The 26,034-nt window shown below is 55.1% G+C and overlaps 4 protein-coding genes across 12 annotated transcripts in view; 2 read left to right on the top strand and 2 right to left on the bottom strand.

Annotated features, from left to right (window-relative positions):
* DOC2A (double C2 domain alpha) overlaps positions 1–5,115 on the top strand; it is a 6,566-nt gene extending 1,451 nt beyond the window's left edge. Inside the window, exons 2-11 of one of the 5 annotated variants that reach the window (XM_021719361.1) lie at positions 655–932; positions 1,291–1,370; positions 1,587–1,661; positions 1,790–1,899; positions 3,320–3,446; positions 3,530–3,589; positions 3,665–3,828; positions 3,946–4,027; positions 4,118–4,214; positions 4,292–5,115. In XM_021719361.1, coding sequence (XP_021575036.1) covers positions 655–932; positions 1,291–1,370; positions 1,587–1,661; positions 1,790–1,899; positions 3,320–3,446; positions 3,530–3,589; positions 3,665–3,828; positions 3,946–4,027; positions 4,118–4,214; positions 4,292–4,437 — 1,219 coding nt within the window. In that variant the 3' untranslated portion in view covers positions 4,438–5,115. Of the gene's footprint in view, positions 1–533; positions 933–1,290; positions 1,371–1,586; positions 1,662–1,789; positions 1,900–3,319; positions 3,447–3,529; positions 3,590–3,664; positions 3,829–3,945; positions 4,215–4,291 lie in introns of those variants that run through there. The other 4 variants (XM_021719360.1, XM_008071659.2, XM_021719359.1 and 1 more) reach the window with 4 other exon arrangements.
* On the bottom strand, positions 4,838–14,786 carry INO80E (INO80 complex subunit E). Of its 4 annotated transcripts, XM_021719375.1 has the most exons (8): positions 14,603–14,786; positions 14,410–14,480; positions 14,168–14,220; positions 9,974–10,052; positions 9,762–9,873; positions 9,253–9,369; positions 5,933–6,025; positions 4,838–5,394 (listed from the first exon to the last, which is right to left on the bottom strand). In XM_021719375.1, exons 1-7 carry the CDS (start codon positions 14,681–14,683, stop codon positions 5,954–5,956), a joined length of 585 nt encoding a protein of 194 aa, XP_021575050.1. In that variant the 5' UTR covers positions 14,684–14,786; the 3' UTR covers positions 4,838–5,394; positions 5,933–5,953. The 4 variants fall into 4 exon arrangements, with proteins under 4 accessions (XP_021575050.1, XP_008069848.1, XP_021575049.1 ...); XM_008071657.1 differs by lacking the exon at positions 5,933–6,025; XM_021719374.1 differs by lacking the exon at positions 5,933–6,025 and having other exon boundaries at positions 9,253–9,318; positions 14,603–14,770.
* Positions 14,787–14,992: 206 nt separating this feature from the next.
* HIRIP3 (HIRA interacting protein 3) lies at positions 14,993–18,035 on the top strand. The gene is made up of 8 exons (XM_021719358.1): positions 14,993–15,458; positions 15,538–15,658; positions 15,764–15,878; positions 16,123–16,291; positions 16,361–17,135; positions 17,233–17,401; positions 17,484–17,582; positions 17,671–18,035. Exons 1-8 carry the CDS (start codon positions 15,394–15,396, stop codon positions 17,829–17,831), a joined length of 1,674 nt encoding a protein of 557 aa, XP_021575033.1. The 5' UTR covers positions 14,993–15,393; the 3' UTR covers positions 17,832–18,035.
* A 758-nt stretch (positions 18,036–18,793) lies between these two features.
* Positions 18,794–26,034, bottom strand: part of TAOK2 (TAO kinase 2) — a 20,204-nt gene continuing 12,963 nt past the window's right edge. Inside the window, exons 14-19 of one of the 2 annotated variants that reach the window (XM_008071665.2) lie at positions 25,441–25,806; positions 25,158–25,361; positions 24,583–24,822; positions 21,277–21,489; positions 20,119–20,301; positions 18,794–20,029 (exon numbers count right to left, since the gene is read on the bottom strand). In XM_008071665.2, the coding sequence (XP_008069856.1) occupies positions 19,508–20,029; positions 20,119–20,301; positions 21,277–21,489; positions 24,583–24,822; positions 25,158–25,361; positions 25,441–25,806 (1,728 nt within the window). In that variant the 3' untranslated portion in view covers positions 18,794–19,507. Of the gene's footprint in view, positions 20,030–20,118; positions 20,302–21,276; positions 21,490–22,665; positions 24,823–25,157; positions 25,362–25,440; positions 25,807–26,034 lie in introns of those variants that run through there. The other variant, XM_008071664.2, reaches the window with a different exon arrangement.

The raw sequence follows: 26,034 nt of genomic DNA on the forward strand, positions 1-26,034 counted from the left end.
GGGGGGCGTGGGGGTGGCGGGGCGCGTGCCAGCCTGTGTGTGCCACCGGGCTGTTCTGCTCTCCTGCGGCTGCGATTGGTTTCCGGCTCCCCTGGGGCGCCCGGCTGGGGAGGAGGCAGCTGGGGCTGGGGTCTCCACCTTGGGCTTGGGGGAGGGTGGGGGGACCAGGGAGGCAGACAGATTTGGGGTAGAACGAAGGCACGGCGGGAAGTGGAAGCCCAGAGGGGTGGGTGACACCCTGACCGCGCCTGGTGCCTGGCACGGACGGAGCCTCCGAGAAACAGGCGGGGACCTGAGGGGCCGCTTGGGGGGCAGGCAGGGCTCAGAAGCAGACGGGAGTCCAGAATGAGAGGAAGGAGCTGGGAGGCTGACAAGGGACAACCTAGAGGTAGGTGGGCGAGGGTGGGGTGCAGCCATGACCTGTGTGCAGGGGAGCGAGCTGGCAGCCCGGCCGGGTGGAGCAGGCTGGGGTCTGGAGGGCCCAGGCCTCCTGCCTGCCACCGGCTGGCACAGGCCGCCCTCTCCCTCGACACCTGGGAGGGAAGGCCAGGGAGCGCCCCACGGACCGAGGAGGCTGTTGCCTGGCCCTCAGCCACGGATGGTAGGTAGGAGAAGCCAGCCTTGGGCTCACGCTTGCTCACACCCCTCCCCCAGCCAAGGGTGCTGCATGAGGGGCCGCAGGGGCGACCGCATGACCATCAACATCCAGGAGCACATGGCCATCAACGTGTGCCCCGGGCCCATCCGGCCCATCCGCCAGATCTCTGACTACTTCCCCCGCCGGGGACCAGGACCTGAAGGGGGCGGCGGGGTCTACGGGGAGGCCCCTCCTCGGCTGGCCCCCCTGGCTCTGGCCCCCCCTGCGGCCCTCCTAGGGGCCACCACGCCTGAGGACGGAGCCGAGGTGGACAGCTATGACTCGGATGACACCAGTGAGTCTGGGGGCTTGAAGGCCCCAGGGCGTGATGGGGGCCTCCAGGCTCCGCTGGGTGTGCGAGGGGGGAGGGGAGAGGGTGGCGGGGACTGCCGCCACAGCTGCAGTCAGTGTGGTGATTACAGCTTCAGCAAGGCTCAATATTCAATATTTCTGCTGAGACACTCCACCACCCACACAGCCCCAGTAGCGGCCGAGCCAGGGACCCAGCCGCGCACACGCACATGCCCGTTCCGCCTCTTGCACACACTCGCGGGCTGGCAGACGGAGACACGCGCAGCCGGCGCCTGCCCGCTGGTCTCTCACACACACCTGTCTCCACACACTGACTCACATCGCCTTTGCTTTCTCTCCAGCCGCCCTGGGCATGCTGGAGTTTGACCTTCTCTATGACCAGGCCTCCTGCACTCTGCACTGTAGTATCCTCAGGGCCAAGGTGGGCATTCCCTGCCTCCCAAGCCCTGGCCCAGTTTGCCTCCTGCCCCTGGGAGGGGTGTGCTTCCGTCCTCTCTTCCCTTCCCCAGGCCTGCTTACTCCCTCCCCGCTCCAGCGCCCTCCTTCTGGGGTCTCCACACCTCAAGAGTCCAGCCCTGCAGAGGGAGGGAGAAAGGAGCTGGGAGCCCATAGCCATCTCCCCTGCCCTCCTCTTCAGGGCCTCAAGCCCATGGATTTCAATGGCCTTGCTGACCCCTATGTCAAACTGCACCTGCTGCCCGGAGCCTGCAAGGTAACAGGCTCTTGTCGCCCCTGGCCTGGTCCCGCTGGTCGGTCTGTTTTAGGTTTCCCCAGCCCCTGCCTTCAGCCTCTGTGGGTCTAGGGGACATGTATCCAGAACTTTTTGTCCCCACAACCCAGGCTAATAAACTAAAAACGAAGACTCAGAGGAACACACTGAATCCGGTGTGGAACGAGGACCTGACATACAGCGGCATCACGGATGATGACATCACTCACAAGGTGCTCAGGTGAGGACTCACCTGCCCTATCAAGGATTCTGGCCAGCTGTCTTCTCTGGAACAGCTATCATTGTAACCTTCTTTGGTTGGTTGGTTTGGGCTTATGTCCCATTAAGCCCCTACCTCTCCGATGTTCAAGAACAACCCGTGGCTCTCCATCCCCTTCAGCAGCAGGCCAAAATAGTTCCCTGGCATTCCTGCCTCCAAAATATCTCCTACTGCTCCTTGAACAGAGGACTATCTTCTTCCAGCTGGTCAGTTTCATAACTCCCTGAACTTCGCCTGTTGTATTTGCCTCTTATACCTGGAAGCACCCTCTGCTTCCTCTCTGCCGGCCTAAATTCCACTGACCTGAGGCTCAGTCCAAGCTCTGCCTCCCCCTGGGAGTCAAGTCCCCTTCTCAGAGCCTCTCACTGAAGTCAGCTCTATGCAGCTCAGTTAGGCCTGTCCCTGAGTTCCCCCAAATTGTCTACGGAGTGAAGTCTTCAGGGACTGGTGACTTGCTCCCTCATCCCAGGAGATGGAGATGCGGGAAGCATGTTCCCTCAAGGGTAAACCCAGGCTCAGGAGGCACCGTTTTCTTTGTTCTTGGGCAAAAGGGAGTCATGGGAAGGTTTGCATCAGGGACCCTTCCCTGATGGTCAGGGTCATGCTTGAAAGAGACCACCTTGGTGTTTTGTGTGGGGGTAGACAGGAGGGGAGGCCAGAGGCAGAATCTAGAAAGGCTGGCACAGTATTTCGGGTGTGAGAATGAGGCCTAAAAGTAACTCTCTAGTGCCAGCCCTAAGCATCTTCCATTTTCTCTTTCACTTGACTATCCTCATTTTACAAATGGGAATGGAAGCTTAGGGAGATTAAGTGACTTGCCCAAGGTCACCCAAGCAAGCCACCTTAAGTGTCAGGGCTAGGATTTGTATGCTTTACGTACCATAGCAGGTCACAGCAGAAGCAGCGCAGGGGCTGAAGAAGGAGACAAGTGGAAGTCAAAGCAGTCATCTCTTCATTGCTGGGCTCGTGTCCCTGCTAGGCGGGCTTCCTGGGGTCCTTGTCTGGCTGCCCATGGCTCCTTAAGCCCGTTCCAGCTCTTACAGCCTCCCTCTGTGGCCACAATCCACTGAAATGTGCCCTGTGGTGTTCAGCTCTTGCCTCTAGGCCCTCAGTGGAGGCAATGAACAGGGTGGTCCCAGGATTTTCGAGGGCTTCTCACAGTGGCTGAGCAGATTCTGATGGACCAGGGGCAACCTGGGCAGCTGGAAAGGGAGGAGCCAGAGGAACAGGGCAAATCTACCTGTCCTTCTCAAGCTCCAGCCCGTTTTCCAGATGAGGTGGAGAGCATTTGGGGCAGAGCTGGAATTGGTCTGAAGACTTCTCCCACATTGGAGCAGGGCTCGGGTGCCCCAGGGGCCCTGACCCTGCAGTTCCTCGCCAGGATTGCTGTCTGTGACGAGGACAAACTGAGCCACAACGAGTTTATTGGTGAGATCCGAGTGCCCCTCCGCCGCCTCAAGCCTTCACAGAAGAAACATTTTAACATCTGCCTCGAGCGCCAGGTCCCGGTTCGTGTGGGGGGCTGCAGGGGTGCCAGGCGGAGGGGGCCTGGGGAGGCCAGGTTTCCAGAACCTTCTTTTTGCCCCCCTAGCTGGCTTCACCCTCTTCCATGTCAGCAGCGCTGAGGGGCATCTCCTGTTACCTGAAGGAGGTGAGGCACCTCACAGGGACTGTCTGGGCAGGAGGTGGTGAGACCCAGGCCAACCCCTGCGTCTGTCCCCTGCAGCTGGAGCAGGCGGAGCAGGGCCCTGGGCTGCTGGAAGAGCGTGGCCGCATCCTGCTGAGTCTCAGCTACAGCTCTCGGCGTCGGGGGCTGCTGGTGGGCATCGTTCGCTGTGCCCACCTGGCTGCCATGGACGTCAATGGCTACTCCGACCCCTACGTTAAGACGTGAGCCCTCACCCTGAGCCCACTCTCCCTCCCGGGGAGCCTGGCCCCTGCCCCATGTTCCTTTGGGACTTGGCCTGCCCCTAACCGCACAGCTCCCCTCCCCCATCCCATCCCCAGGTACCTGAGACCAGATGTCGATAAGAAATCCAAGCATAAGACGTGTGTGAAGAAGAAGACTCTAAACCCAGAATTTAATGAGGTGAACAGGCAGGGATCGGAAATGGAGGTGGACTGGGGGCAGGGGTGGGAAAGAGGGCCTCATGGAGAGTGTGGCTGGCCTTGTCCCCAGGAATTTTTCTACGAGATGGAGCTCTCCACTCTGGCCACCAAGACTCTGGAAGTCACCGTCTGGGACTATGACATCGGCAAATCCAACGACTTCATTGGTGAGGGAAGAGCTGGCGTGGCACTGGGGGAGGGCAACTGGCAGGAAGATAGACCCTGACACTGCCTGCTTCAACAGGTGGCGTGTCCCTGGGGCCGGGTGCCCGTGGAGAGGCCCGGAAGCACTGGTGTGACTGTCTGCAGCAGCCAGACACAGCCCTGGAGCGCTGGCACACCCTGACCAGCGAGCTGCCCCCAGCAGCCGGGACTTTGCCCTCGGCCTGAGCAGAGGATGGCTGCCCAGCATAGGCCCTTTGGGCCGGGTCCAGTACCCAACCTTCGCACGAGTGTGTTGCACGTTTACACGGGGCGGGAAGCCCCCGCCCCGCACTACCTGTCTTATTTTTGTGAGAGTCTCCGTGACCGTGGGTCTGTCTTCTTGTGAGGGACTGTGGAGATCTATATTCACATATGCAAACTTCCTCCTGCCTGACTTGCTGTCACCTGCAGATATGCAAACCACCCACTTTCTGCACACCCGCGGGGACTGTCAGAGCCCCCTCCCAAGGCCCCCACGCTCCTCTCCTGCCTCCCCACGCTGCCCCGTCCCCCTGCCCCCACAGGGAGGAGGTCGGATTAGGGGAGGTTCAGAGGAGGAGAATGTTTCCAAAAAAGGACAAAAAACCCCAGAGCCACTCCTTTAAGACAGAATCTCCATTTAAAAAAACCTAGCCCTGTACAGCTGCCCTCTTAAAGGGGTGGCCGCCACAGGGCCTCTGCCTCCCCAAGAGGTGGCAGATGCTCCCGGCCGCTCATTTAAATAACTCTTCCCTAGGTGGGGCCGGATCTGAAGGCAGGGCCCCTGCCACCTTCCTAGGGGACACTTGTGCATGTTTACGCCTTTTCTGATTGTGTCAGTGGCCGAAGCATGGCAACTGGGCATCAATAAATATCTCTGAGGAAGCCGGGCGCACGTGTACTGGCACAGGAAGGGGGGTGCTGGGCAGACGCAGCGGGTGGTCACTCCGGGATGTCGATCACTAGGTCATCGTCCCCGTCCAGAGCATCATCCCCGCTGCCTGCATCGCTGAACATCTGCCGAGGGACGGTGCTCAGGATCGTGGGGGGAGGCATCTTGGGGGGTGGAAGGGGGGTCAGGGCTGCCCCGACCCCAGCCCCAGAACCCCGGCCAGGGAAGGTCAGCGGCCCTCCCACAGGGCAGTCAGGGGGTCCCACCGCCATCTGCAGCAAGGGGAAGAAACACAGGGAGGGCTGATCAGGGAGGCACTGGAACCTCCGGGAGGCCGGGCACTGCCCCAGGGTAGCTCTGGGGGAGGGGGAAGGGGCAGTGGGCACAGCTGGGCCAGACAATGCTGGAATCAGGGACCTGCCCATCTCAGCCTCCTCAGAATCTCAAGCCAGCAAGTCCGGGAGTGAGGGGTGATGATGGAGGTGAGATGAGGGGGTTGGAGGGTGCCTTGCAGGAAACTCGGAGGGAAAGGCTGGGCTCCGCCTCTCCAGGGAGGCACCTCGGCTGCCCTGGAACAGCGTTAAAGCCAGAGGAGGAATCAGCCTTGAGTGCCTGCCTGTCTCTGGGGACTGCAGATACCACCTGCCACCACTGGCTTCCTCTCCCTCCTCCTATGCGGGACTCATCAGTTCAGTGGAGGGTATATAGGCTACCTGGGCCAGGAGCCCAGAAAGCTGCTATTACATCTTGGACGGGCCCCTCTTTGGGATCCCCGCCACTGGCCTAGGTCAAGCCCTCCTCTCAGCTCACCTGTGCTATGGTACCAGCCTCCTAACTGGACTCCCTGCCTTCAGCCTCTCCCAGATCCAGCTCCTCCTCCACACTGCAGCCAGAGTCATCTCTCTAAAACACAAACCTGAGCATGTCATTCCTCGGGGGCCCTCAGGCTCCAAACTGCCCTAGGGACAGGCAGTGCAGTGTGCCTGACAACAGGCTGGTCCATCCATCCGGGCACTCTTCTCTATTTGTCAGAAGTCCTGCTTTGTCCTCTGAGACCAAGAACTGGCCTCCGTCCCACCCAACCCTCCAGGCCCTCACAGATTCACAGATTCTCCTCAGAGAGTTCTGTGGGTCTCTGTTACAGCACCCATGCTTTGCCTGAGGGCAAAAGCTGAGCACCTACTATGTGCCAGGTGAACTTTGTTAGTGATTCCAATCCTTAGGATATCCTGGGAGGGAGGAGAGGTCACATGCCTGCAGAGGAGACTGAGACTTGGAAATGGAGGTCTTAGGAAACAAGTTTGTTGGGTCCCTGCTGGATAGTATCCAGTGCAGCCCTGGCTGGCAGGAAACACTTATGTGTGGCCTTCTCAGTGGCCCTTCTGCTTGCTGTGCCGCATTTGGCCCACCCTCACCTCTGTTCCTGGGGTGATCAGAGTGGGACAGGCCTTAGGGTACAGGAGTCTGGCAGGACTGATGACAGACAGGGGACCCAGCTGTGATCAGCACCCTTGCACCCAGTACCAGGCATCCACATATACACATGGGAGCAGACGAAGTTGCATCACTGAGAAGGACGGCTGCATGAGGACTATCCCCGCCTCTGGCCACCACCTCTCCATCCCCACCCTATGCCTCATGCCCTACCCTTGCCTGGACTTCTCAGTGGCCTCCTCAGCATGACTGACAGCAGCTAACGTTTTCCCGTGGCTTACTAGGGACCAGGCGTGGCGCTAAATGTTTTCTATCCCCTAACTCATTTTCTCCTCACAATAACTCCACTGAACAGAGAAAAAAACTGAGGCTGAAAGAGTTAAAGATATGCTCAAGATCACTTGGTGAGTTCGTGGGAACAGCTGGAATTCAAACCCAGGCAAGTCTGACTTGGGCCAAGCTCTTCACCGCCCTGCTTCAGTCTTCACTGCCATCCTACATCTGCTCAGACTTGCTACCTCCTGTTTCTTCACACCAAGTCACCCAGACACTTCAGGGACTTCCACTCCAAACTCCGGTTTTTGGGCAGCCAGGCCTTCTAGAATCCAGACCTATTTTTCTTTCCAATGTTGTTCTCTCAGCGCTCCTGCTCCAGCCCAAGCAATACTTTTACCATGCCCATCTCCCTTTCCACTGCCTGAAATATCCAAATCTCACTCACCCTGGGCCCAAATGTTTTCTGAGAGCTTCCCGATGATTCCCTCCCCCAGGCACAGTCATCGACTTGGGCCCTCTCCCCACTCCTGTTTCTCTCCTCTATGTCCAGAACACGTTCCTTGACACTGTTCTACTTCAGGACCCAGCTCCAACCGGAAGACCTCACACGGGCCCTGCTCACGTGATGCCCACACCTCCACCCAACTGCTCTGGGCTCCGTGGATCTCTGCTTTTCCACCACCCAGCCCTCCAGGCCAAAAGCAAAACCCTGCTAACAGGAACAAGGGTCAGTATTGTCATCCATTTCTCAGGCTCAAGAGGCGAAGTCACACAGGGAGTAAATGGCAGAGGTGGGATTCGAATTCTAGAACCATCTGACTTACACAAACACAGTCTCCGTTTGCTTCTGGCCCCAGAACCTTGAGAAACACCTGACTGGTCCCTCCTCAACTCTGATTCAGCTCTGGAAGGGCACTATAGCTTTCTGCATCCTCAGTTTCTCATCGTTCTGAGAGGCTCAGGGCATAGCCCTCTTCTCTGCCCACATTCCCACTGACACTCACATGCACCTCCATGTTGACGATTTCCAAATGTTCAGGGGGGAGGTCCCTCGAATCCCAGGCTCACGTATCCAGTTGTCTTGTTTGGTATTTCTAGATGGCATCTCAACATGTCCATGACCAAACTCATCTTCTCTCCAAAACCTGCTCCTCCCACAGCCCTCCCATCCCAGAAAAGGGCAACTCCACTCTGCAGCCCTGGAGTCCTTGCCTCTTTCCTCTCACAGCCCACACCTGGTCTTCCAGGAACTCCTGCAGCTCATTTTTTGAAAACGATCCACAGTCCACTTTTTACCCTCTCCACAGCCATTTGGCTGAGTGTAGGAGCCTCTCAGAGGCCATCCCAGACCCTTCACCCAGTCTATTCTTCACACAGGAGAGTAGGCAATTTGTTAACGTGTAAACTCGAGCAGATTTCCCTTCTGCTCAACCTTCTCCAGTGGCTCCCATTTCATTCACAGCACAGGCCCAGAGCTTTCTAATGCCTCTGAGGCCTACACAGTCCTGCCCCTCAGTTACTTACTATTTGTCTCTGACTGCTGCCCCGTGTCACTTTCCTCCCACCATATACCACCTTCCAGATCCTTGAATAAGTCCAGCATGCACCCTCCTCAGGGCCTTTGTGCTGGCTGCTGCTTCCCAAAACCATCCTCCACTGAAACACTTTTCCCAGAGAGCCACATGGCTTGCTCTCATTTCCTTTAAATCTCTGATCAAATAACATCCCAGACTGCCTGACCTTAAAATGTCAGCCCCATCCCCCTGGGGGTGCCCATCCTCTTAGATGAACTCTTCTCCACCAGGACTTATTTAACATACTTATTTTTTGCCTATCTCATTAGAATGTGAGCTCCATGAGGGCAGGGATTTGTGTCTGTGTTACTCACTACTGTATTGGCAGCAACTAGAACGGTGCCTGGTATATAGTAGGTGCTCGGTACACACCTGTTGATCGCATCTAGCTTAACCACTTACTGTACAGATGCTGAATCTAGGAGACCTAGAGGGTCAAAGAGACCTGCTCAAGGTCACATGGTTTTTAATTGGGACAGTCGTTACTTGATGTGAGATCCCACAATTCTGAGCCCTCTCTGGGGCTGCCTGGCATCACAGAACACTCCCACCTGTGAAACAAGCCTCACCCCTGGCCATGATGCAGTGGTGTAATGGCAGAACCCCAGGGATCCTCATTCTGAGTCCCCCAAGGCTGGTTCTGCCCCTGATTTGTCTCCACAGCAAGCCTGTGAGCCAGGACTTCTCTGATCTGCCCCTCAGTGCCTAGAGTTGCACTGGGGTCCCAGGAGTCCCAAATCAGTCGTTCAAAGTTCTTGGACAGGCCCCCAGCCCATCTTGAGCCTCCCTCAGATGCCTGTCCTCCTGCTGTTCTGGCCCCTCCCTAGTGTCCCCAAATCAGGGTACCTTGAGTTTCCGGGGCAGGCGGGGCCGTTTCTCCCGCTTGGGCCTCAGGGGGCTGGGCTCGGGCAGCTGCAGGGCCAGGTAGTCAGAAGGGAATGGGGTGTAGGGGGGGGAAGCCAGCTGCAGGTGGGAGTGGGGGGATGGAGATGGGAAATGGAATGGATCAGGATGAGGGTGAAGAGAAGAAATGCAAACAGAAGGAAGGATGGAAAAACAAAAGAGATGGTGATGAGTGTGGCTCCCAGGGCTCCCGAGCACAGAAGGGGAGGGGACAGCAGCAGGACTTTGTCCTGGAGTCTGCCTCCTCAGTCATGTCTGTCCCCAGTCCTACCAGAGAGAAGTGGGCAGCCCCAGCTCACACCCTCCAACAAACACTTGCTGGCCACACCCAAACAGATGTCCCCAGAGTCGGGTCAGCCCCAGAGTTGAGGCCTAGCCCTTTTGCCCAAATGATGCCCGCCTTATTCCCAGTCATCTTGGCTCACCACTTCCCACCCTTGGCCCCAACTCACCGAGCTCAGGTACGGGGAGGGGGCCCCGGAGGCCTGAAGGGGAAACCCTGTTGAAGGAGGCAGGGAGAGGCTGGAGGGAGAGGGGGCACCTCCCAGCGGAGGGCTTCTCTTCCTGAAGAAAGGACAGGGGAGGGGGTCAGAGGCAGCGAGGAGGCCAAGGGGCCCAATCCCGTCCCCACCCCCTAGAGAAGGGAATGCTGTCTTCTTCTCACCTCTTTGGGGCTGGTGTGTCCGACAACTTGGGTGTTCCCTCTGTCTCGCTGTTATCTGAAGATGCAGTGGCATCTGAGTCTGTGAGGGGGGATGGCTGGTCAGTAGGAGTTGGGGAGAGTCTACCTGTGAGGGGTGTAAACCTCAACACTACAGAAGGGCTCTGGGGGAATCTGACTCCCTATTTGTACACACGTATGTGTGCTCTTCTGGGGTGGTCTACAGCTTCCCCAGCCTACTTCCTGCTCTGTTTCCTCCAGAACACACAGCCACGCATAGACTATGTGCTGGGTTCCTCCACACTCACTTCTCTTTGTCTTCACAGCCAAATAAGGGGGAAGATAAGAATATCAGCTCTACTTAGGAGATGAGGTCACTGAGGCTCAGAAAGTAAGATGTGGAGCTAGCACTTGAACTCAGGTCTGTGATCCCTCCCTTTGACCACTTTATGCCCCTCTCTCCTGATTTGCCTCTACGCTGTCTTCAGCTCCTGCCTCTGCCCCACTCCTCGTATCCAAGGTCCTGCTAATCTACCCCTCTTTCTTACATTCACTGCTTCCCATTCCAACTGCCACAAGGTCAGGTCATCACCCTGACAAAAGCACTTGTTAAGCACTAAACCAACCCATTCACTGTCCACCCCAATGCCAGAATGACCTAAAACATGAACCTGGTCACTTCCTTCCTGGTGACATCTCCCACTGCCTGCTTGAATTGGTAGTACTTAAACTGGCAGCAATCGGCCTTTCTGGTCTCCCAATAAAACTTTACTCTTTTTTTTGAGTCTGAGTCTCGCTGTCACCCAGGCTGGAGTGCAGTGGTATGCTCATGACCACCACAGACTCAACCCGCTGGGCTCGGGTGATCCTTCCACGTCAGCCTCCCAAGTAGCTGGGATTACAGACGTGTGCCAGTATGCCCAGCTAATTTTATTTATTGTAGAAACGAGGTCTCGTCAAGTTGCCCAGGCTGGTCTCAAACCCCTGGGCTCAGGCAATCCTCTCGCATCCACCTCCCAAAGTGCTGGTATTACAGGATGAGCCACCGTGGCTGGTCTAAAGTTTACTCTTTATATCACACCAACCTATGTCCTCAAAAGAGAAACTTATTTCGTGGTAGCGCACACCTGTTGTTCCAGCTACTTGGAAGGCTGAGGTGCAAGGACTGCCTGAGCCCAGCAGATCAAGGCTGCGGTGGCCCTGAGTGTGTCACTGCACTCCAGCCTGGGTGACAAAGTGAGACTCCCAACTCAAAAAAAAAAAAAAGAGAGAAACTTATTTCCTAGTTCAGTGCTTCTGCCTATAAGGTCCATCTTTCACTTAACAAATAATTGCTACATATTATATAAACTGTTCCCAAATTCTCTGCTCAGGCCTTTTTTTTTTTTGAGTTGGAGTCTCACTCTATCGCCCAGACTGCAGTGCAGTGGCCGCTCCCGGCCACTGCAGCCTCCACCTGCTGGGCGCCGGCGATCCTTCCACCTCAGCTTTCCGAGTAGCCGGAATTACAGGCATGTGCTACCATGCCCGGCTGTTTTTTTTTTGTTATTTATTGTAGAGATGAGGGCTCGCCAAGTTGCCCAGGCGGGTCTCGAACCCGCGGGCTCAAGCAATCCACTCACCTCAGCCTCCTAAAGCATGGGATTACAGGCTGAGCCACCGAGCCCAGCTTGCTCAGGCCTTTTAAGCAGATTAAATGCCACCTCCTCTGAGAAGTCTACCAGAACCCCTCAGACCCAGGTCTTTGCTGGCTTTCCCAGAATCCTTTACTCCCACTTGTCCTGGCTTGCCTCACAGTGTACTGAGAAGTGCTGTGTAACTGTCCCCCTGACCACACTGTGGGCTGCTCCTGGATGTGAGTGGTAGCTTATATCTCTGGTTCTTGCTCCTCATATTTAACCCACTCTAACCACAAACTGCTGGGTTCTCTCACGCCTTCTTTCCTCAAGTGCCCCTCAAACAGGAAGTTAACAGGAAGACCTTGGGGAAAGGAGAGGTAGAGAATGAGAAGCTAGAATAAAAGCCAAACTTTCTACCATGACCTACCTGAGCTGGCCAGGCTACTTTTCTAACCATATCTACAATCCTCCTGTAATAGTAAATGAGCAGGTATCACGTGTTCCAACAAAACATTATTTACAAAAACATGGCTGGCTGCTATTTGCTAAGCCCTGCCCAGACCAATGTTTAAAGACACCGTGGAGACACTGGGCTCGGTAGCTCAGCCTGTAATCCCGTGCCTTTGGGAGACTGAGGTGAGTGAATTGCCTGAGCCCGCGGGTTCGAGACCCGCCTGGGCAGCTAGACCTCATCTCTACAATAAATAAAAAAAATCAGTTGGGTGTGGTGGCGCATGCCTGTAATTCCAGCTACTCGGAAGGCTGAGGTGGAAGGATCGCCGGAGCCCAGCAGGCCGAGGCTGCGGTGGCTGGGAGCGGCCACTGCACTCCAGTCTGGGCGACAGAGTGAGACTCCAACTCAAAAAAAAAAAAAAGACACTGTGGAGAAAGGTGATTCTATGAGTTGGCTTATGAAAACCTCACCTAGAAACAGGCTCACAAATGCCCATCTCAGGGGTTTTCCAAACTGTGCATCTTCATGCATTAGTAGGTCATGAAATCAATTTATTGGTTTGCAACCAGCATAAAAAGGAGAGAAAAAAAGCAGTCTAGGCCAGGCTCGGTGGCTCAGCCTGTAATTCCAGCACTTTGGGAGGCTGAGGTGAGTAGATTGCCTGAGCCTGCGGGTTTGAGACCCGCCTGGGCAACTTGGCGAGACCTCATCTCTACAATAAATCAAAAATTAGCTGGACATGGTAGCGCGTGCCTGTAGTTCCAGCTACTTGGAAGGCTGAGGCGGAAGGATCGCCGGAGCCCAGCAGGTCGAGGCTGCAGTGGCCAGGAGCGGCCACTGCACTCCCGTCTAAGTGACAGAGTGAGACTCCAACTCAAAAATAAAAAAAAAGAAAAGAAAAAAGCACTCTAAAAAATAATAGAATTGGATACAGTGATCCTATAAAACATTTCATTACATTTTGTAAGTAAGTAAGTATGTGGGACCCTAGTCATGATGTGAAATAGAGTTGTAAACAACACTCCAAAAAGAGTCTGGAAAACAGTGCTCTACAGGCCTATCCCTCTGCTCTTCAATCAAGCTTGTCTTCTTCCCTAGGTTTCAGCTCAAACATTATTCCTTGAAAGGCCTTTTTATTTATTTATTTTTGAGTTGGAGCCGCACTCTGTTGCCTAGGCTGGAAGTGCAATGGCACACTCATGGCCACCACAGGCTCGACCTGCTGGGCTCAGGCAAGCCTTCTACTTCAGCTTTCCAAGTAGCCGAAACCACAGGCATGCGCCACCACACCCAGCTTTTTAAAAAATTTATTGTAGAGATGAGGTCTCACCAAGTTGCCCCAGGCTGGTCTCGAACCCCTCAGCTAAGGCAATCCTCTTTCCTCAGCCTACCAAAGTGCTAGGATTAGAGGCTTGAGCCACTGTGCCTGCCCTGAAAGACCTTTCTTGAGTACTCTGTACAGAGGTTACCTGCCACCTGCTTTTTATGTGTGGTCTACAATCTAAGATTGGCTTTTATGTTTTTAAATAGATGATAAAAGTTTATATGAAAATGATACAAAATTTAAATTTCAGTGTCTATAAATAAAGTTTTAACCAAACACAGCTGTACTCATTCACTTACATATGGGCTAGGCTGCTTTCACACTACAATAGCAGAGTTCAGTAACTGCTATAAAGACTGCATATTTCAGGAAGCTTAAAATATTTATGATATGGCCCTTTGCAGAAAAAATTTGTCAACCCAGTGCTACTACAATCACTACTACATAATTCTGTCTTAATTCCCTTCAAGTCCTTACTGTTACCTACAGCTCTAGTTTACTTCTTCATTTTCTTATTCTCCCCAACTAGAATAGAAATACAAGAGGCCAAGAGCTTTGTCCGTCTTTGCTACAGCTGTATCCCCTGTGCCAAGCACAGTGCCTGAAACACAGGAGGTGCCCGATACTTGAATGGAAAGAATGGTAGAGATGGAAAGAATGGTAGAGATGGAAGGCAAGCAACCAGGCTCAATGAACCACTGGAGGCTGCATCAGCCACCACAGCCTAAAAGGAGGAGCCCAGAAAGCTTGCTGAAGTGCAAGAAGCCATGTCCTCCACCATTTTTCATGACTTTGCTCACCTGAAGAGTCTTCATCCACGTTCTCGTACTGCAGCAGTCGGTCTAGGAGGAAACTGGGGAAAGAGGTGGGGAGAACAAGCGTGTTTATTCTCATCAGCAATGTACTCTTGGGCCCTTGTCCCTTCTAGCTGGCCCGCTGGAGCCTCTAAAGAGCCCATGCATTTAAGGCCCTATTCCAGGATGGGTCCCGAATGTAGACCCCCAGAAGGCACATCGCCCTCAGTCCCCGCAACACGCCTCACCTCTTGTCCCGGGACACCTTCAACAGTTTCCTCTGCGCCTTCCTCAGTTCCTCCTGGAAGCACTCGTGTTCCTGTATCACGGGCAAGGTAGGCGCTGAGGCTACGGCCATCCCCATCCCCCTTACACATGGGTAAACTGAGATCTTATTAGCGCCGGGCCTCACTCCCACAACCTTCCCACATCAGCACTCACGTAGATGAGGAACTTGAGCTTCCGCTTCAGATTCCGGTATTTCTTTTTGTAGTCCACTTCCCCGTCCGCCGGCCCGTTCATGACCGGCCCGGGAGCGGTGCCCTAGCGTCCGGAGTCCCGCTACCCCGAGCCGGCTCAGTCCGGCCTCTCACACCTCCACTTCCGGAGTCTGGGCAAGGCTGTGCCCCAGAACTGCAACTCCCGACGCACCCCGCGCCCAGGCAGCGTGACCGCACGCACCGCCCCCCCTGGGAAATACCGGCAAGAGAACGCGGCTTCGAGTGGCTACGCTGGGAATGGCGTGGCAGCCACGCGGTGACGTCACAAAGATGGCGGGCGCGAGAGGGCGCCGTTCCGATTCCAAAAGTGCTTAGAGATTTGAAGCTATAAAACGATTCCTCGCAGAGATTCCTAGTTTCCAGGCGAGGATGCTTTTTTTCTTCTGTCTTTCGATATAAGAGCGGCCTGGCTGGTGCCCGTGACCACGGAGGAAGGCAGCGTCACGGGTGGATTACGTTACACCTAAAGGCTGCCGGCGTCGAATCGGTTTCTAACGAGAACCTTAAAAACGACCCGTTCCAAGAAAGGGTAGGAGCCGCGAGACCCTCTAACGGCCCAGGGTAAACAGCTTTTGTCTGGCACGGTTCTCGGCCCAAGAGGCCCGCAGCCTAGGGCCAGCGGTCCCGCGCCCCACAGTGCCACACACTGCGCGTGCGCAAGCCGTTGTCAGATGCGCTGACGGGGGCCGGGAAGAAAAAGAGGCGCGAGTCGCCAGTCCTGCATAGAGCAAAATGGCGCGGGAGAAGGAGATGCGGGAGTTCACCCGTAGCTTCTTCCGACATCGCCCAGACCTTAGGTGCACAGGGGGTTGGAGATGGGGTTGGAAAGGGCAGGGGGTGGGACGAAGACCCCGTCTTGACAGCCTGTCTCCGCAGCACGCTCACGCACTCCATCGTGCGGCGGAGGTTCTTGGCTCGCTCGGGCCGCGACCACCTGGAACCTGAGGAGAAGCAGACGCTGAAGCGGCTAGTGGAGGAGGAGCTGCTGAAGATGCAGGTGTGGGTCACGGAAGCGGGGCTTGTTGCCGAGGAGGAGGGTACTGAGAGGGGTGGGGCAGAACGCAAACTCGGTGCATGTTTTGCCCTCTCGGTGCACACACAGGTGGATGAAGCCGGTACCAAGGGAGAGAAGCCAGGCCTTACCAAGAAGGTGAAGAGACTTTCCACCCCTTGCAGTGATCCGGAGAGAAAAAGATTACGCTTCAATTCAGAGTCAGGTTAGTGCATCCTCCTTTTTGGTGCCTTCTGCATCGTTGATTCATCCAGAAAGTATTGTGCATGTCCTATGTCTCAAGATGAGGGCGCTTAGGCAAGTGAGTCAGGAACCAGGAAAAGCAAGGGCTTATAGTTGTTTCCTGCTGCCCTTCCCTCTGTCAGGGCAGGGCTAGAAGCAACGTATCCCAAGTGGAGGGAGAAGAGACAGGAGGAACCCGGTTCAACTCTCTTCTCCCCATATTTCAGAGCCCAGCTCTGCAGCCTCCAGCCCAGACCCCTCTAGACCCCCAGCAACGAATGGGATGGCAGCAGCAGAAGTCAGCCCAGCCAAGGAGGAGAGTCCGAGGCAAGCCTCAGAGAAAGCAGCAGAGAACAGCAGTGAAGAATGGCAGAGGGACCTGACTGCAAAAATGGGGTTAGAGGAGAGTAGCCAGGGGGAGAGGGGTTCTGTCAGAACAAGTAAGACCTGGAAGGAAGAGGGCAGTGAGGAAGAGGAAGACAAGGAGGAAAAGGAGTACAAGGGCAGGATTAGGAAGAAACCTGTGACCAGGAACAAGCTGGCACCAGGCAATGCCTCAGTCAGTAAGAAGCAGGCCAGGGAAGAAAGTGAGGATAGTGAGGAAGAACATGCCCAGAAGACAGCAGAGAAGGTGGAGGGACATAAAGGAGCTAAGAGTCACCGGGAAAGTGAACAGGAGGAGGAGGAGAACCTAGCCAAGAAGAAAGAAAACAGAGGAGAAAAAGGGGAGGAGGAGGAGCAGCGGGAGAGGGGGGAGGAGGGAGAGGATTGGAAACCCAGAGCTGGGAGCAACGGAGGGAAAAGGTCAGCTTGGGAGGAGAGAAGCTGCAAGCAGCAAAGCAGGACAAGGAGGCTAATGGGAAACTCAGGGGACAGTGGGGGAGAGAAGAAAAAAGAGGAAGGCAGTGGGGCTAACACTCGGAGAGATGAAGACCCTCTAGTGCAGAGGAAGTGCAAGGACAAGACCCAGTGCAAGGGTGGGAAAAGGCGGAGTGGAAGCAGTGAGGACGGGGAAGACAGCTGGAAGGTGCAACCAACAGCTAAAGGCACTAAAAAGGTAGCCAAACTGGGCAGTAGCAGTGAAGAGAGTGACTCAGAAAGGGAGGTGAGTGACAGCGAGGCAAAAGGGAATCCCAAGGGGGAGAGGAAGAACCGCTCTTCCAAGAAGACCTCCAGGAAAGGCAGGACACGGAGCTCCTCTTCTTCCTCAGATGGAAGTCCAGAGCCCAAAGGAGGGAAGGTGAAGGTAAAGCTGGGGTGGGAGGCCACCATTAGGGAAGAGGGAGACTGTGACACAGGCCTGCCAGGCTTGACCTTCAGCTGTTTTGTGTTGCTAGACTGGCTCGGGTCGCCGTGGAGAGGACCACCCAGCTGTGATGAGGCTAAAGCGTTACATTCGGGCCTGCGGTGCCCATAGAAACTACAAGAAGCTGCTAGGCTCCTGTCACTCACACAAGGAACGCCTGAGTGTCCTCCGGGCAGAACTGGAAGCCCTAGGCATGAAGGGTGAGGCCAGGTGTGCCCTGGGGGCTGCAGCAGAGGGCCTTGCTGCTGGGGAGGAGAGGATCATGAGCCTCTTCTGCCACAGGTAACCCTTCCTTAGAGAAGTGTCGGGCCCTGAAGGAGCAGCGGGAAGAGGCAGCTGAGGTAGCCTCCTTGGATATTGCCAACATCATCAGCAATTCAGGTAAGGGATTTCCTTTTACTGCCCAGGAGATGGGTAGGGTGGGACTTTCTCAAGTTAATCTCAATTAGTGTTTCCCCATCCTACCCAGGCCGGCCACGCAGACGCACAGCCTGGAACCCTTTAGAAGTAGCCCCCCCAGGGGAGATATACCGAAGGACACTAGACTCAGAGGAAGAACGCCCCCGCCCTGCACCTCCAGACTGGTCACATATGCGTGGAATCATCAGCAGTGATGGCGAGAGTAATTGAGCTCTCCCACTTCCAGAAGGGACTATTTCTACCTGTACAGAGCATCCCTTACTCTGCCTGCACAGCAGCAGCTTTCTTCAGAGAAGACTGGAGCCCTCAAAAACACAAGTTGTTGGGATACTGCTTCTCAGCTTCATGTTCTCTGTGTTTACAGGGGTTTATTTTTTAGGACTCAATAAAGGAGTGTTTATAATCGCATCAAAACTGGTTCCCTGCTCTCACCCCCTGTACTTGGGCCAGGAAACAGGTGTAGCTACCGTCCCCCACATCTATCCTTAGTCTGGTTTCCTTTAATTTTCCCTAGGTTCCCCCAAAGCAGTCCCAGCCTCCTGACCTTGCCATCCAAAGTCTTGCTGCAGGCCCCATCAGAGAAGGGTGTGGCTTCTATCCTTTTTCCTCCAGCCTGAACAGTGGGCCCCTCTGATCACCCTGCTTTTAGCTGGGTCTCACAACCTAATGCCTAACTGGGAGGAGAATCTGAATAATTGCCTTTAAGAATGTCAAGCACAAAATCACTCAGGCAGCTGCTGGTGTTTGTCTTGCTTCTGTCTTGCTTCTCCCTTCTGGAAACAGTCACTCCAGGAGCTGACTCTTTCAGCCTTAAAGGGGTGGGTAAAGGACCTATATTTGAGTGACTAATCAGAGCACTCCAGGTCTCTGGCCACAGATCCAGCCAATGAGGTCACTTCAGGTCTCTGCTGGAACTCTTGGTTTTGAGGGATGCTAGTAACAGTAAGCTTGGAGCTGCTAGGGGTCTGTGTGTGAAGTGAACCTTTCAAGAATCTTTGAAGCCAAAGCAAAAGAAAGCAGAGGTTGATGACCTCCTTTGAAGCCCTGGATATCATTACAATCACTGAAATTTTTAGTTACACACCCGATACTCTTAAAATACAGGTAATACTATCACTTGCCACTGAACTGTCCTCCATACACACCTTAAACAGAAAGGGTGAGTCCTGAGGTCTGTTAGAATAACCAACAGTTTATTAAAAGCTTGCCCTGGAGCTCTGTGCCAGCCCCATAGCCGAGAGGGGCTCCCATGACTGCCCCCAGGTGCGGGAGCAGCCCCTTTCAAGGTCTTGCCCTTGTTCCCCCGCCCCAGCCCTGATCCCAATTTAAAAAAGAAAAAAAAAAAAAAAAAAAAGGACAATACAGCACAGGACGTCAGACAGCAACGGGAATGGAGGGACCCAGCCATTCTGACCCCAGACCCCATCCTGATCCTTCTTTCCAAGGAAGGTGGCCTCCCATTCTCCCTGCCTCAGGTCCCAACCTGCTCTGCCACATCCCAGGTCTGGGAGTCCCATCGTTCCAGTCCATGGCCCCACTGTGAGGGTAGTATAGTTCTCTTAATATATCTAGACCCACCCTTTCCCTCCCCCAGGGGACTAGATGAATATTTGACACGCACATCTCCCTCCTTTCCCAGGTAGTGATGGAGGAAGACCCTGGCACCATGGTAGGGAGGCAGGGGCTCCTGGTCAGCCTTGTGGCACCTATGCCCAAGCTGGACCCAGGCCACTGGCCAGCCCCAAGAAGCTCATGAGATGAGGAGGTCTGAAGGGAACTGGAGCCAACATCCTGTCCCTTACCCTTGGGTGGGCCTCAAGCTTACAGCCCTCCAGGATCAGGCTCCACCCACCCCTGCCCCATTCATCTGCTTATTCACCAGCACTTCAGGAGTAGAAGTGGGAAGAACCGTTGAGGATGTGGGAAGCAACACTGGTGCTGCGGCTCAGAGGCCCGGGCACTGCGGCAGCAGGTGGGCCCACATTCTCACTGCCACTGCCCCCTGAGGCTGCCCGCCGCAGGGGCTGGGGGCTGTTTCTTAGCAGCAGCAGAGCTCCACCACGGGGTGTTCCACTCTGTGTTGAGGGCCCCAGCCAGTTTGGAGGACCTGGAGGAGCCAGCAGAGATGGCTGACGCCAGGCTGGGGGAGGCATGCCTGGTGGAGGAGGGCCGTGGCTCCAGTGTGCCCCTGAACGGGGAACAGGACGGGAGGGCCAGGCAGGGGCAGGAGGTGGTGCTGGATAGCCCTGGGCAGCAGCCTCGGCTGGGATGCCCCCCAGTGCCATGCTGGAGAAGCCTAGCCTCATGCTCTCAGCATCAAAGGCCTCGATCTCGCGGGCCTGCCGCTCAAGCAGACTCCGGATTCGCTCAGAGCGCCCTGTCTGCAGGGCCAGCAGCTCTTCTTCCACCTGGGGCACCCAGAACAGAGGTTAGGGGTTAGAGCGTCTGGGGCCAGGAGCCTGCCCTCCCTACCCATTCTGGAGGCTGACCCCCTTACCCGCTGCTCAAGCAATGCCCGCCTCAAAGCCACTCTCTGCTCCAGTTCCCGTAGCTCCCTCTCATGCTGACTCTCTGTGCGGATCTTGATCTTGCTCTGGTAAGCATTCAGTAGCTCCAGTTCTTGTTGAAGCTGCTGCCGAAGGGCCTGAAACTCAGCCTCTTGGGTCTCATCAAGCCGCAGCTGGAGGAGGAAGAACCAGTTTCAGGAATCTCCTCTTCTACCCCCACAATCCTCCCCTGCCCAAGGTAGGCCTGGGCCCTAAGGTTTCAAGAAGCAGCGGTCTCAACATCTATCATAATGGAAGATGGTCATACCCTGTGGCACAGCAATTACACTGCAGGAATCTATCCCCCAGGTATACTTGCACATGTGCTCGAGGTGTTCACGGAAGCGTTGTGATAGCAAAATACTGGAAACAACCTAAATGTCCACCAATAAGGGATGGGTTAAATAATTATGGTACAGCCATACTGTGGAAAATTCTATGCTGTAAAAAAAAAATGAGTTATGTGTACTGACATGAAAACATGTCCAAGAAATAGTAAGTGGAAAAAAGAAGTTAGAGAACAGTATGAAAGTATGATTCCATCTGTGGTTAAATTCTTCATACAATTTTTCAAATATGCATTGGAAAAAATCTAAAATACAGTTATTAACATTACCTCTGAGAGGTGGGACTGGGTGAGGAAATGGCCACAAATGGGGCGCTTTGACTTTTTACACCCTATATACATTTTAAGTGGCTCATTCCAGTGTTATGTGTGATCACTTTTTAGAAGCGCAACCTCCAAATTCCTCCAGAAGTCTGAGTAAATCAGGCCTGAGGGCCACACTTATTTTAATCTGCTACCTGTTCACACATTAAACTAACTCAGGCCCAGGAAAAAAATAATAGCCACACTTTTCGTTAGTGGTTCTTGGTAGAATAGGCAGGATGGCTTTGTCAAGACCTTAAGAAAATACTAAAAGAAATAATGAAACCATTGAGGAGCATACAAAGTAGTAAAATCATTGCAGAGAATTCTAATAGTGAGAGAGTATTTGAGTTTTCCAAGTCCTAGCTCTGTGCACCCACCCCCCCCCACCTTCCACTTAACTACACCAAAAATAGAGGCCAACCTCTACCATGCACCCTCCCTGGACCCCAGGCCTCACCGCCTGTGAGCTGAGCATCTCCGAGATGGACTGGTCATACTGCTCAGCCAAGATTGCCAGTTTGCGGGTCTGTTCTTCCTTGAGACGTTTAAGGAGGCTCTTATGTTGAGCTTTGGGCGTGGTTTCCAGCAAGTGTGCCCGCAGAGCCTTGTACTGCCGAGTCTGGATCTTACACGTCTCCTGGAACTGCTTCTTGATCTGCAGCTCCTTAGACTATGCAGTGGATGGATCAAGGGGAGACGGGGGCAGGGGAGAGGAGGAGAAGGAACAACCAGGGGAAAGGGGGAGAAGAGAGAGAAGAGAGGAGACAGAAGCAGAGACAGGGTGAGGGAGAGAAACAGAAAACATGTTAGACAGAGGGGGTGGGGGGAACTGTATACACACAGACATGGAAAGATGGGATCGTGATGAGAGAAATAAGGAATGGGCAAAAGATTGCAGAGAAGACAAAACAGGTTCCAAGAGCATGGCCAGAATTGGGTGGAATACCCAGGAGAAAGAACATCAGTGTTAATGAACAGGGAATAGAGAATCTTTAGAGTACTGAGTGCACAAAAGAAGCTTTGACCAGGCAAAGAGGGAGAAATTATGACCTAGAGATAGAAGCATGTGAGCAAATATAAGAATGTGCACAAGAAGGAATGAGAAGACCCAGTCACACAAAACACCCACAGAAGAAAGCAACATAACTAAGGACAGACAGAGGAAGTCCCAGGTCCAGCACCTCAGGGAGGAAAGTAAGGAAGAAGGATAAGCACCGAGCTAAGAAATGGATAAAAAGGGGCTGCCCCATTTTGGGCCACAGAAGGAAAAGGGGCAAAGGAGGTGACCAGAAAGGGTCTGACAAGTTCAATGGGCCAGCGGCTGCCACCCTGACCAGATCCACATTCCAACCCGGCCCCTTACACACTCAGCTCCCACTCCAAGCCCACAACCAATCCCATTTCCGCAGGCCCCACACTCTTCTCCTGGCCCTCCATTAAGCACCCCCTACTGTGGAGGGTTTGCAGTCCCACCCCCCAGCCCACTAGGGTAATACATGATGCAGGAAAACAATTCAGTTCCCAAAAAGGGAACCATGTAGGGAATGGGTTGGGAGAAAAAGCAGGAAATGAGGAGACCACAGGGCTTGGAACCTAAGGATCTCTCTGGAAGAATCCACAAACAGGGGGACTATAAGACCAAGAAGTTCTGTGGAAGCTCCACCCAGACCCCAGAGCTGATGGTGGTCATGGTGCAATGAAGGCAGAGAGGATGAGGCTAAGGAGTGAAAGGGGCTGAGATAACGAAGATGGGGTGAAGAGGTCATGGAGCTGGGGGCCAAGGGTCAGACTGGGGGCATACCGGGGAGGCTAGGCGGCAGGACAAAGCAGACAGAGGCAGCCTGGGCCAAAGGTATAGTTCCGCTCAGATATTTTATTTGTGTTTGTCTTTTTCTTTTTTTGGTGGGGGGGAGGGGACAGGTTGGAAGGGAGACAGAAAAACAAAATCAAAGAGGAGAAAAAACCATGATTTTTCCCACCCACCACCCCTCCCTGGCCCCAGGCCTGAGTCAATGAGGGTGAGGATGAGCACACACATAGTGGGAGAACAGCAATAACTTAGGGAGGAGGAGTGTCAGGAGAACACAAAGTTTAACTTCTGGACTCCATGGTGGAGGAGGCTGCCTGTCTAGAGTTCTGAAGGCCTAGGCTTAGGGTGAGGGAGCATACTGATGAAGGCGGGGTGAAAGGGACGAGAAGACTGGAGACTGGAGAAATTTCACTGAGTCTTGGGAAATAAAGTGCTCGATGCTCTAGATTTGGGCTGGGGAAGGGCTGGAGTTGGTTACCTCCAGGGAGGTAGGGTTCGGGATTGGCGGTTTCGAGATCTCCGCCCAGCTAAAGTTCCTGGCTGCGGCTGGCGGGAGGCAGGGGTCCCTAGCCGGCGCTGGTTGCGTGGCAGCAGCCGAGGGATACGGCTGGGCCGTTCACTCCGAAGTAGACCCCAGCTGACCAGTGTGTGGATGGCCCAGGGGGGCAAGCGGGACGCTAAACCCTGGCTGGCCCGTGCCAGGCGCCAGTTCCAGCCCTTGCACAGGGCCCAAACCCTTGCCAACAGGGCTAATGGGTTTTGGGTAGTGCGAGTATTACCCCGCCTGGGCCCAGGTACAGGTAGGCGGCTGCGGAAGCCATCCTTGTTGGTTTTGGGGTAGAGTGCAAACAGACCCCGGTCCCCCACAGCCCCACAGCCCTGTAGGGCTCGGAAGGCCATGGGTGACAGGCGCAGCAGAACGCGCAACCAGAGTCGAGAGATGCCCCGGCGCATCCGGGGGCCCTGCTGCCGCACCCATTTGCCCCCAGCTGCCATAGCCGCCAGAGGTAGAGCCAGGCTTGGCCAAGCTAGAAGCCAGGCAGCTCCAAGGCCCAAAGGCACACCCATAAGGCCTCGGCGCCAGCTCAGGCCCAGGACAGCGCCCAGGGCAGTACCCTGGGCCAGGAGTAGGAAAAGACTGGGGGGCAGGTGCAGAGCTGTACAAAGAAGCAGGTAGGAGGCCCCCAGGCCCACCAACCCCACTTCAAGGGCTAACAGTGCTGCCTGCAGGCCACCTCCACCTTGGGCTGCCAGCAGTGGGAGCAGCAGCAGCAGCAGAAGGGGCAGGAGGCCAGAGGAGGACCCCACTGCAAAGGAGAGGCCCGCCAGGAGGCCATGGGACAGGAGTCCAGGGAGTTGGCTAACAGGGCCAGGCCTCAGATGTGTTGGAGGGGGCTCAGGGGGGATGTCTGGGGAGGGACAGCCATCTCCAGGATCCCTAGGGGTCCCAATTGGAGCCCCTTCCTCCTCTTCCTCCTCCTCCTCAGGGACTGGAGTCAGTGCTGGGCCCTGGACCCAGCCAAGCTCAAATTCCTCATCCAAAAGGCTCCCATCCTCTTTCCCCCACAACTTCCACGTCTCAGCCTCCTCCTGGCCAACAATGCTCCTCTCCTGAGGTGCCAGGGATGGAACTCTAAGTTCCTCTATCTCCTCCTCAGGTAGACCCCAAACTTCCTCATCAACCAGATTCCCATGTTTTTGTGGACTGGGACTAGGAGCTCCTGATTCTGCCCCCAAAATCCTCTGCTCCTCTGGCTCCAAGATGGCCCCTTCCTTTCCCAGAATCCTTCTCTCTGGAACTGCTTCCTCCTCCTCTCCCAGCATTCTTTGGTCCAGGATTGCCTCCTGGCCAGATGAGCAGGGCTGCTCTTCTCTAGGGGTGCCTGTGCTGGGTAGTCCCAGAGCCCCAGGAATGGGGAGCGGGAGGCCCGGGGGGCGCTGGCCTGCACGTACTTTGAGGCTCTTGGGTTGCTGGCGAACCTGGGCCGCATGCTTCTGCCGCAACTCTTGCTCACGGCGCTTGTTGTACTCCAGCTGGTTGCCCAGCTCCGTCTGGTGCTGCAGGCGAGTGAGCTCAGCCCGTGTGCGTTGTACGGCCTGAAGCTGCCGCAGCTCCAGCTCCCGTGTGGCCTCATGCTGCCGAAGCAGCAACGCGCACTCCAAGTCCTTCTGAGTCTGTTTCTTGTTCAAGTCCTGAGGCAGAAGAGAAGCAGAGCCCAGGGCATGGTCAGGGAGCCTTGCTGGTATTAAGGAAGTGAGAGCCCAGGTCTCCTTGGCAGAGGAAGGTGGAGATGGAGTGGGGGTAGAAGATGAGGGGGTGTAAGGGAATCAAGCTCTTGGCTGGCCTAGGAACAGAAGCCTAAGGAAATTCTAGCAAGGTATGCTGGGGATGGGAGGCAAAAGGGGTATTGAAGAGAAGCTGAGGCACAACACAATGAGGGCAGAGGGGAAAGAACGTGAGGCAAATGGAAAAGGGTAGATGACTGGGATCTGTGACTGAGAAAGGAAGAACAGATGGGGTCGCCTACCTCTCGAAGCAGGTCCTGGTCTAGACTGTGCCGAGCCAGCAGCATTTTGCGCTTGTACTGGCGACACTGCAACTCGAAGTACTGGCGCTGCCGCCGCAGCAGCCCTGCCTCCTCCTCTGCCTGGCACTGCTGTAGCTGCTCCTTCTGCCGTAGAAGCCACTCAGCCTTCTCCCGCTTGGGTGTGCTAGGGTTCTCCTGAAGCTCCTGGGCGAGGGTAGTGGGGAACACAATCAGGGCCTGCCTTGCCGCCATCGGCCCCACCCCCATGGTAGCTCTAGCCCACCTCCTTTAACTGCTCCTTCCTAAGTTTGTAGGTCCGCTTCTGTGCCTCCAGCAGGGCAGCCAGCTCCTTCTTCTGCTGCCCAAGGATGTGCTGCTGGAACTTCCTCTCCTCAGCCTGGGCAGCTCGTGCCTCCTTCTCACCGATGGCCTGGTGCCGACGTGCCAGCTTTTCTGCCTCAGCACCAAAGCCGGCCCGCTGTGCCTCAAGCTCCCGCTGCAGCCGTGCACTATGCTCCTCACGTTCACCCCTCAGCCGCGACTCCAGGGCCAGCAGCTGCTTCTGGTGCTGTCGTCGCATCCGCTTATAGCCACTCAGTTGCTCCCGCAACGCTGAGTCCTGCTCATGTTCCTGGATCTGACGGCTGACCTGGACAGGAGAGAGGATGAGAAGTGGGGGCTCGACCCCAACTCTACTTTATTAACACAGATGGCCTTCATGCTTCATGGGGAAGAACATAGGTTTTAGACTCACAGGTTTCACTCTCACTTAATACCTTCCTCACATTTAACCTCTCTGGGTCCATTTTTTTTCTTTTTTTTTTTTTGAGTTGGAGCCTCACTCTGTCACCCAGACTGGAGCGCAGTGGCTGCTCCC

The sequence above is a fragment of the Carlito syrichta genome, unplaced genomic scaffold (assembly GCF_000164805.1).
Source record: "Carlito syrichta isolate Samal-C Ts95f unplaced genomic scaffold, Tarsius_syrichta-2.0.1 Scaffold314605, whole genome shotgun sequence".
NCBI classification, from domain to species: Eukaryota; Metazoa; Chordata; class Mammalia; order Primates; family Tarsiidae; genus Carlito; species Carlito syrichta.

Coding starts and splice junctions, on each gene's coding strand:
- INO80E (XM_008071657.1), bottom strand. CDS start 14,683: ATGAACGGGCCGGCGGACGGGGAAGTGGACTACAAAAAGAAATACCGG. Junction 14,221..14,409: donor AAGGTGTCCCGGGACAAGAG/GTGAGGCGTGTT, acceptor CTCTTTCCCCAG/TTTCCTCCTAGACCGACTGC. Junction 5,395..9,252: donor GCCTGCCCCGGAAACTCAAG/GTACCCTGATTT, acceptor CCCTTGCTGCAG/ATGGCGGTGGGACCCCCTGA.
- HIRIP3 (XM_021719358.1), top strand. CDS start 15,394: ATGGCGCGGGAGAAGGAGATGCGGGAGTTCACCCGTAGCTTCTTCCGA. Junction 15,459..15,537: donor CGACATCGCCCAGACCTTAG/GTGCACAGGGGG, acceptor CTGTCTCCGCAG/CACGCTCACGCACTCCATCG. Junction 15,879..16,122: donor ACGCTTCAATTCAGAGTCAG/GTTAGTGCATCC, acceptor CCCATATTTCAG/AGCCCAGCTCTGCAGCCTCC.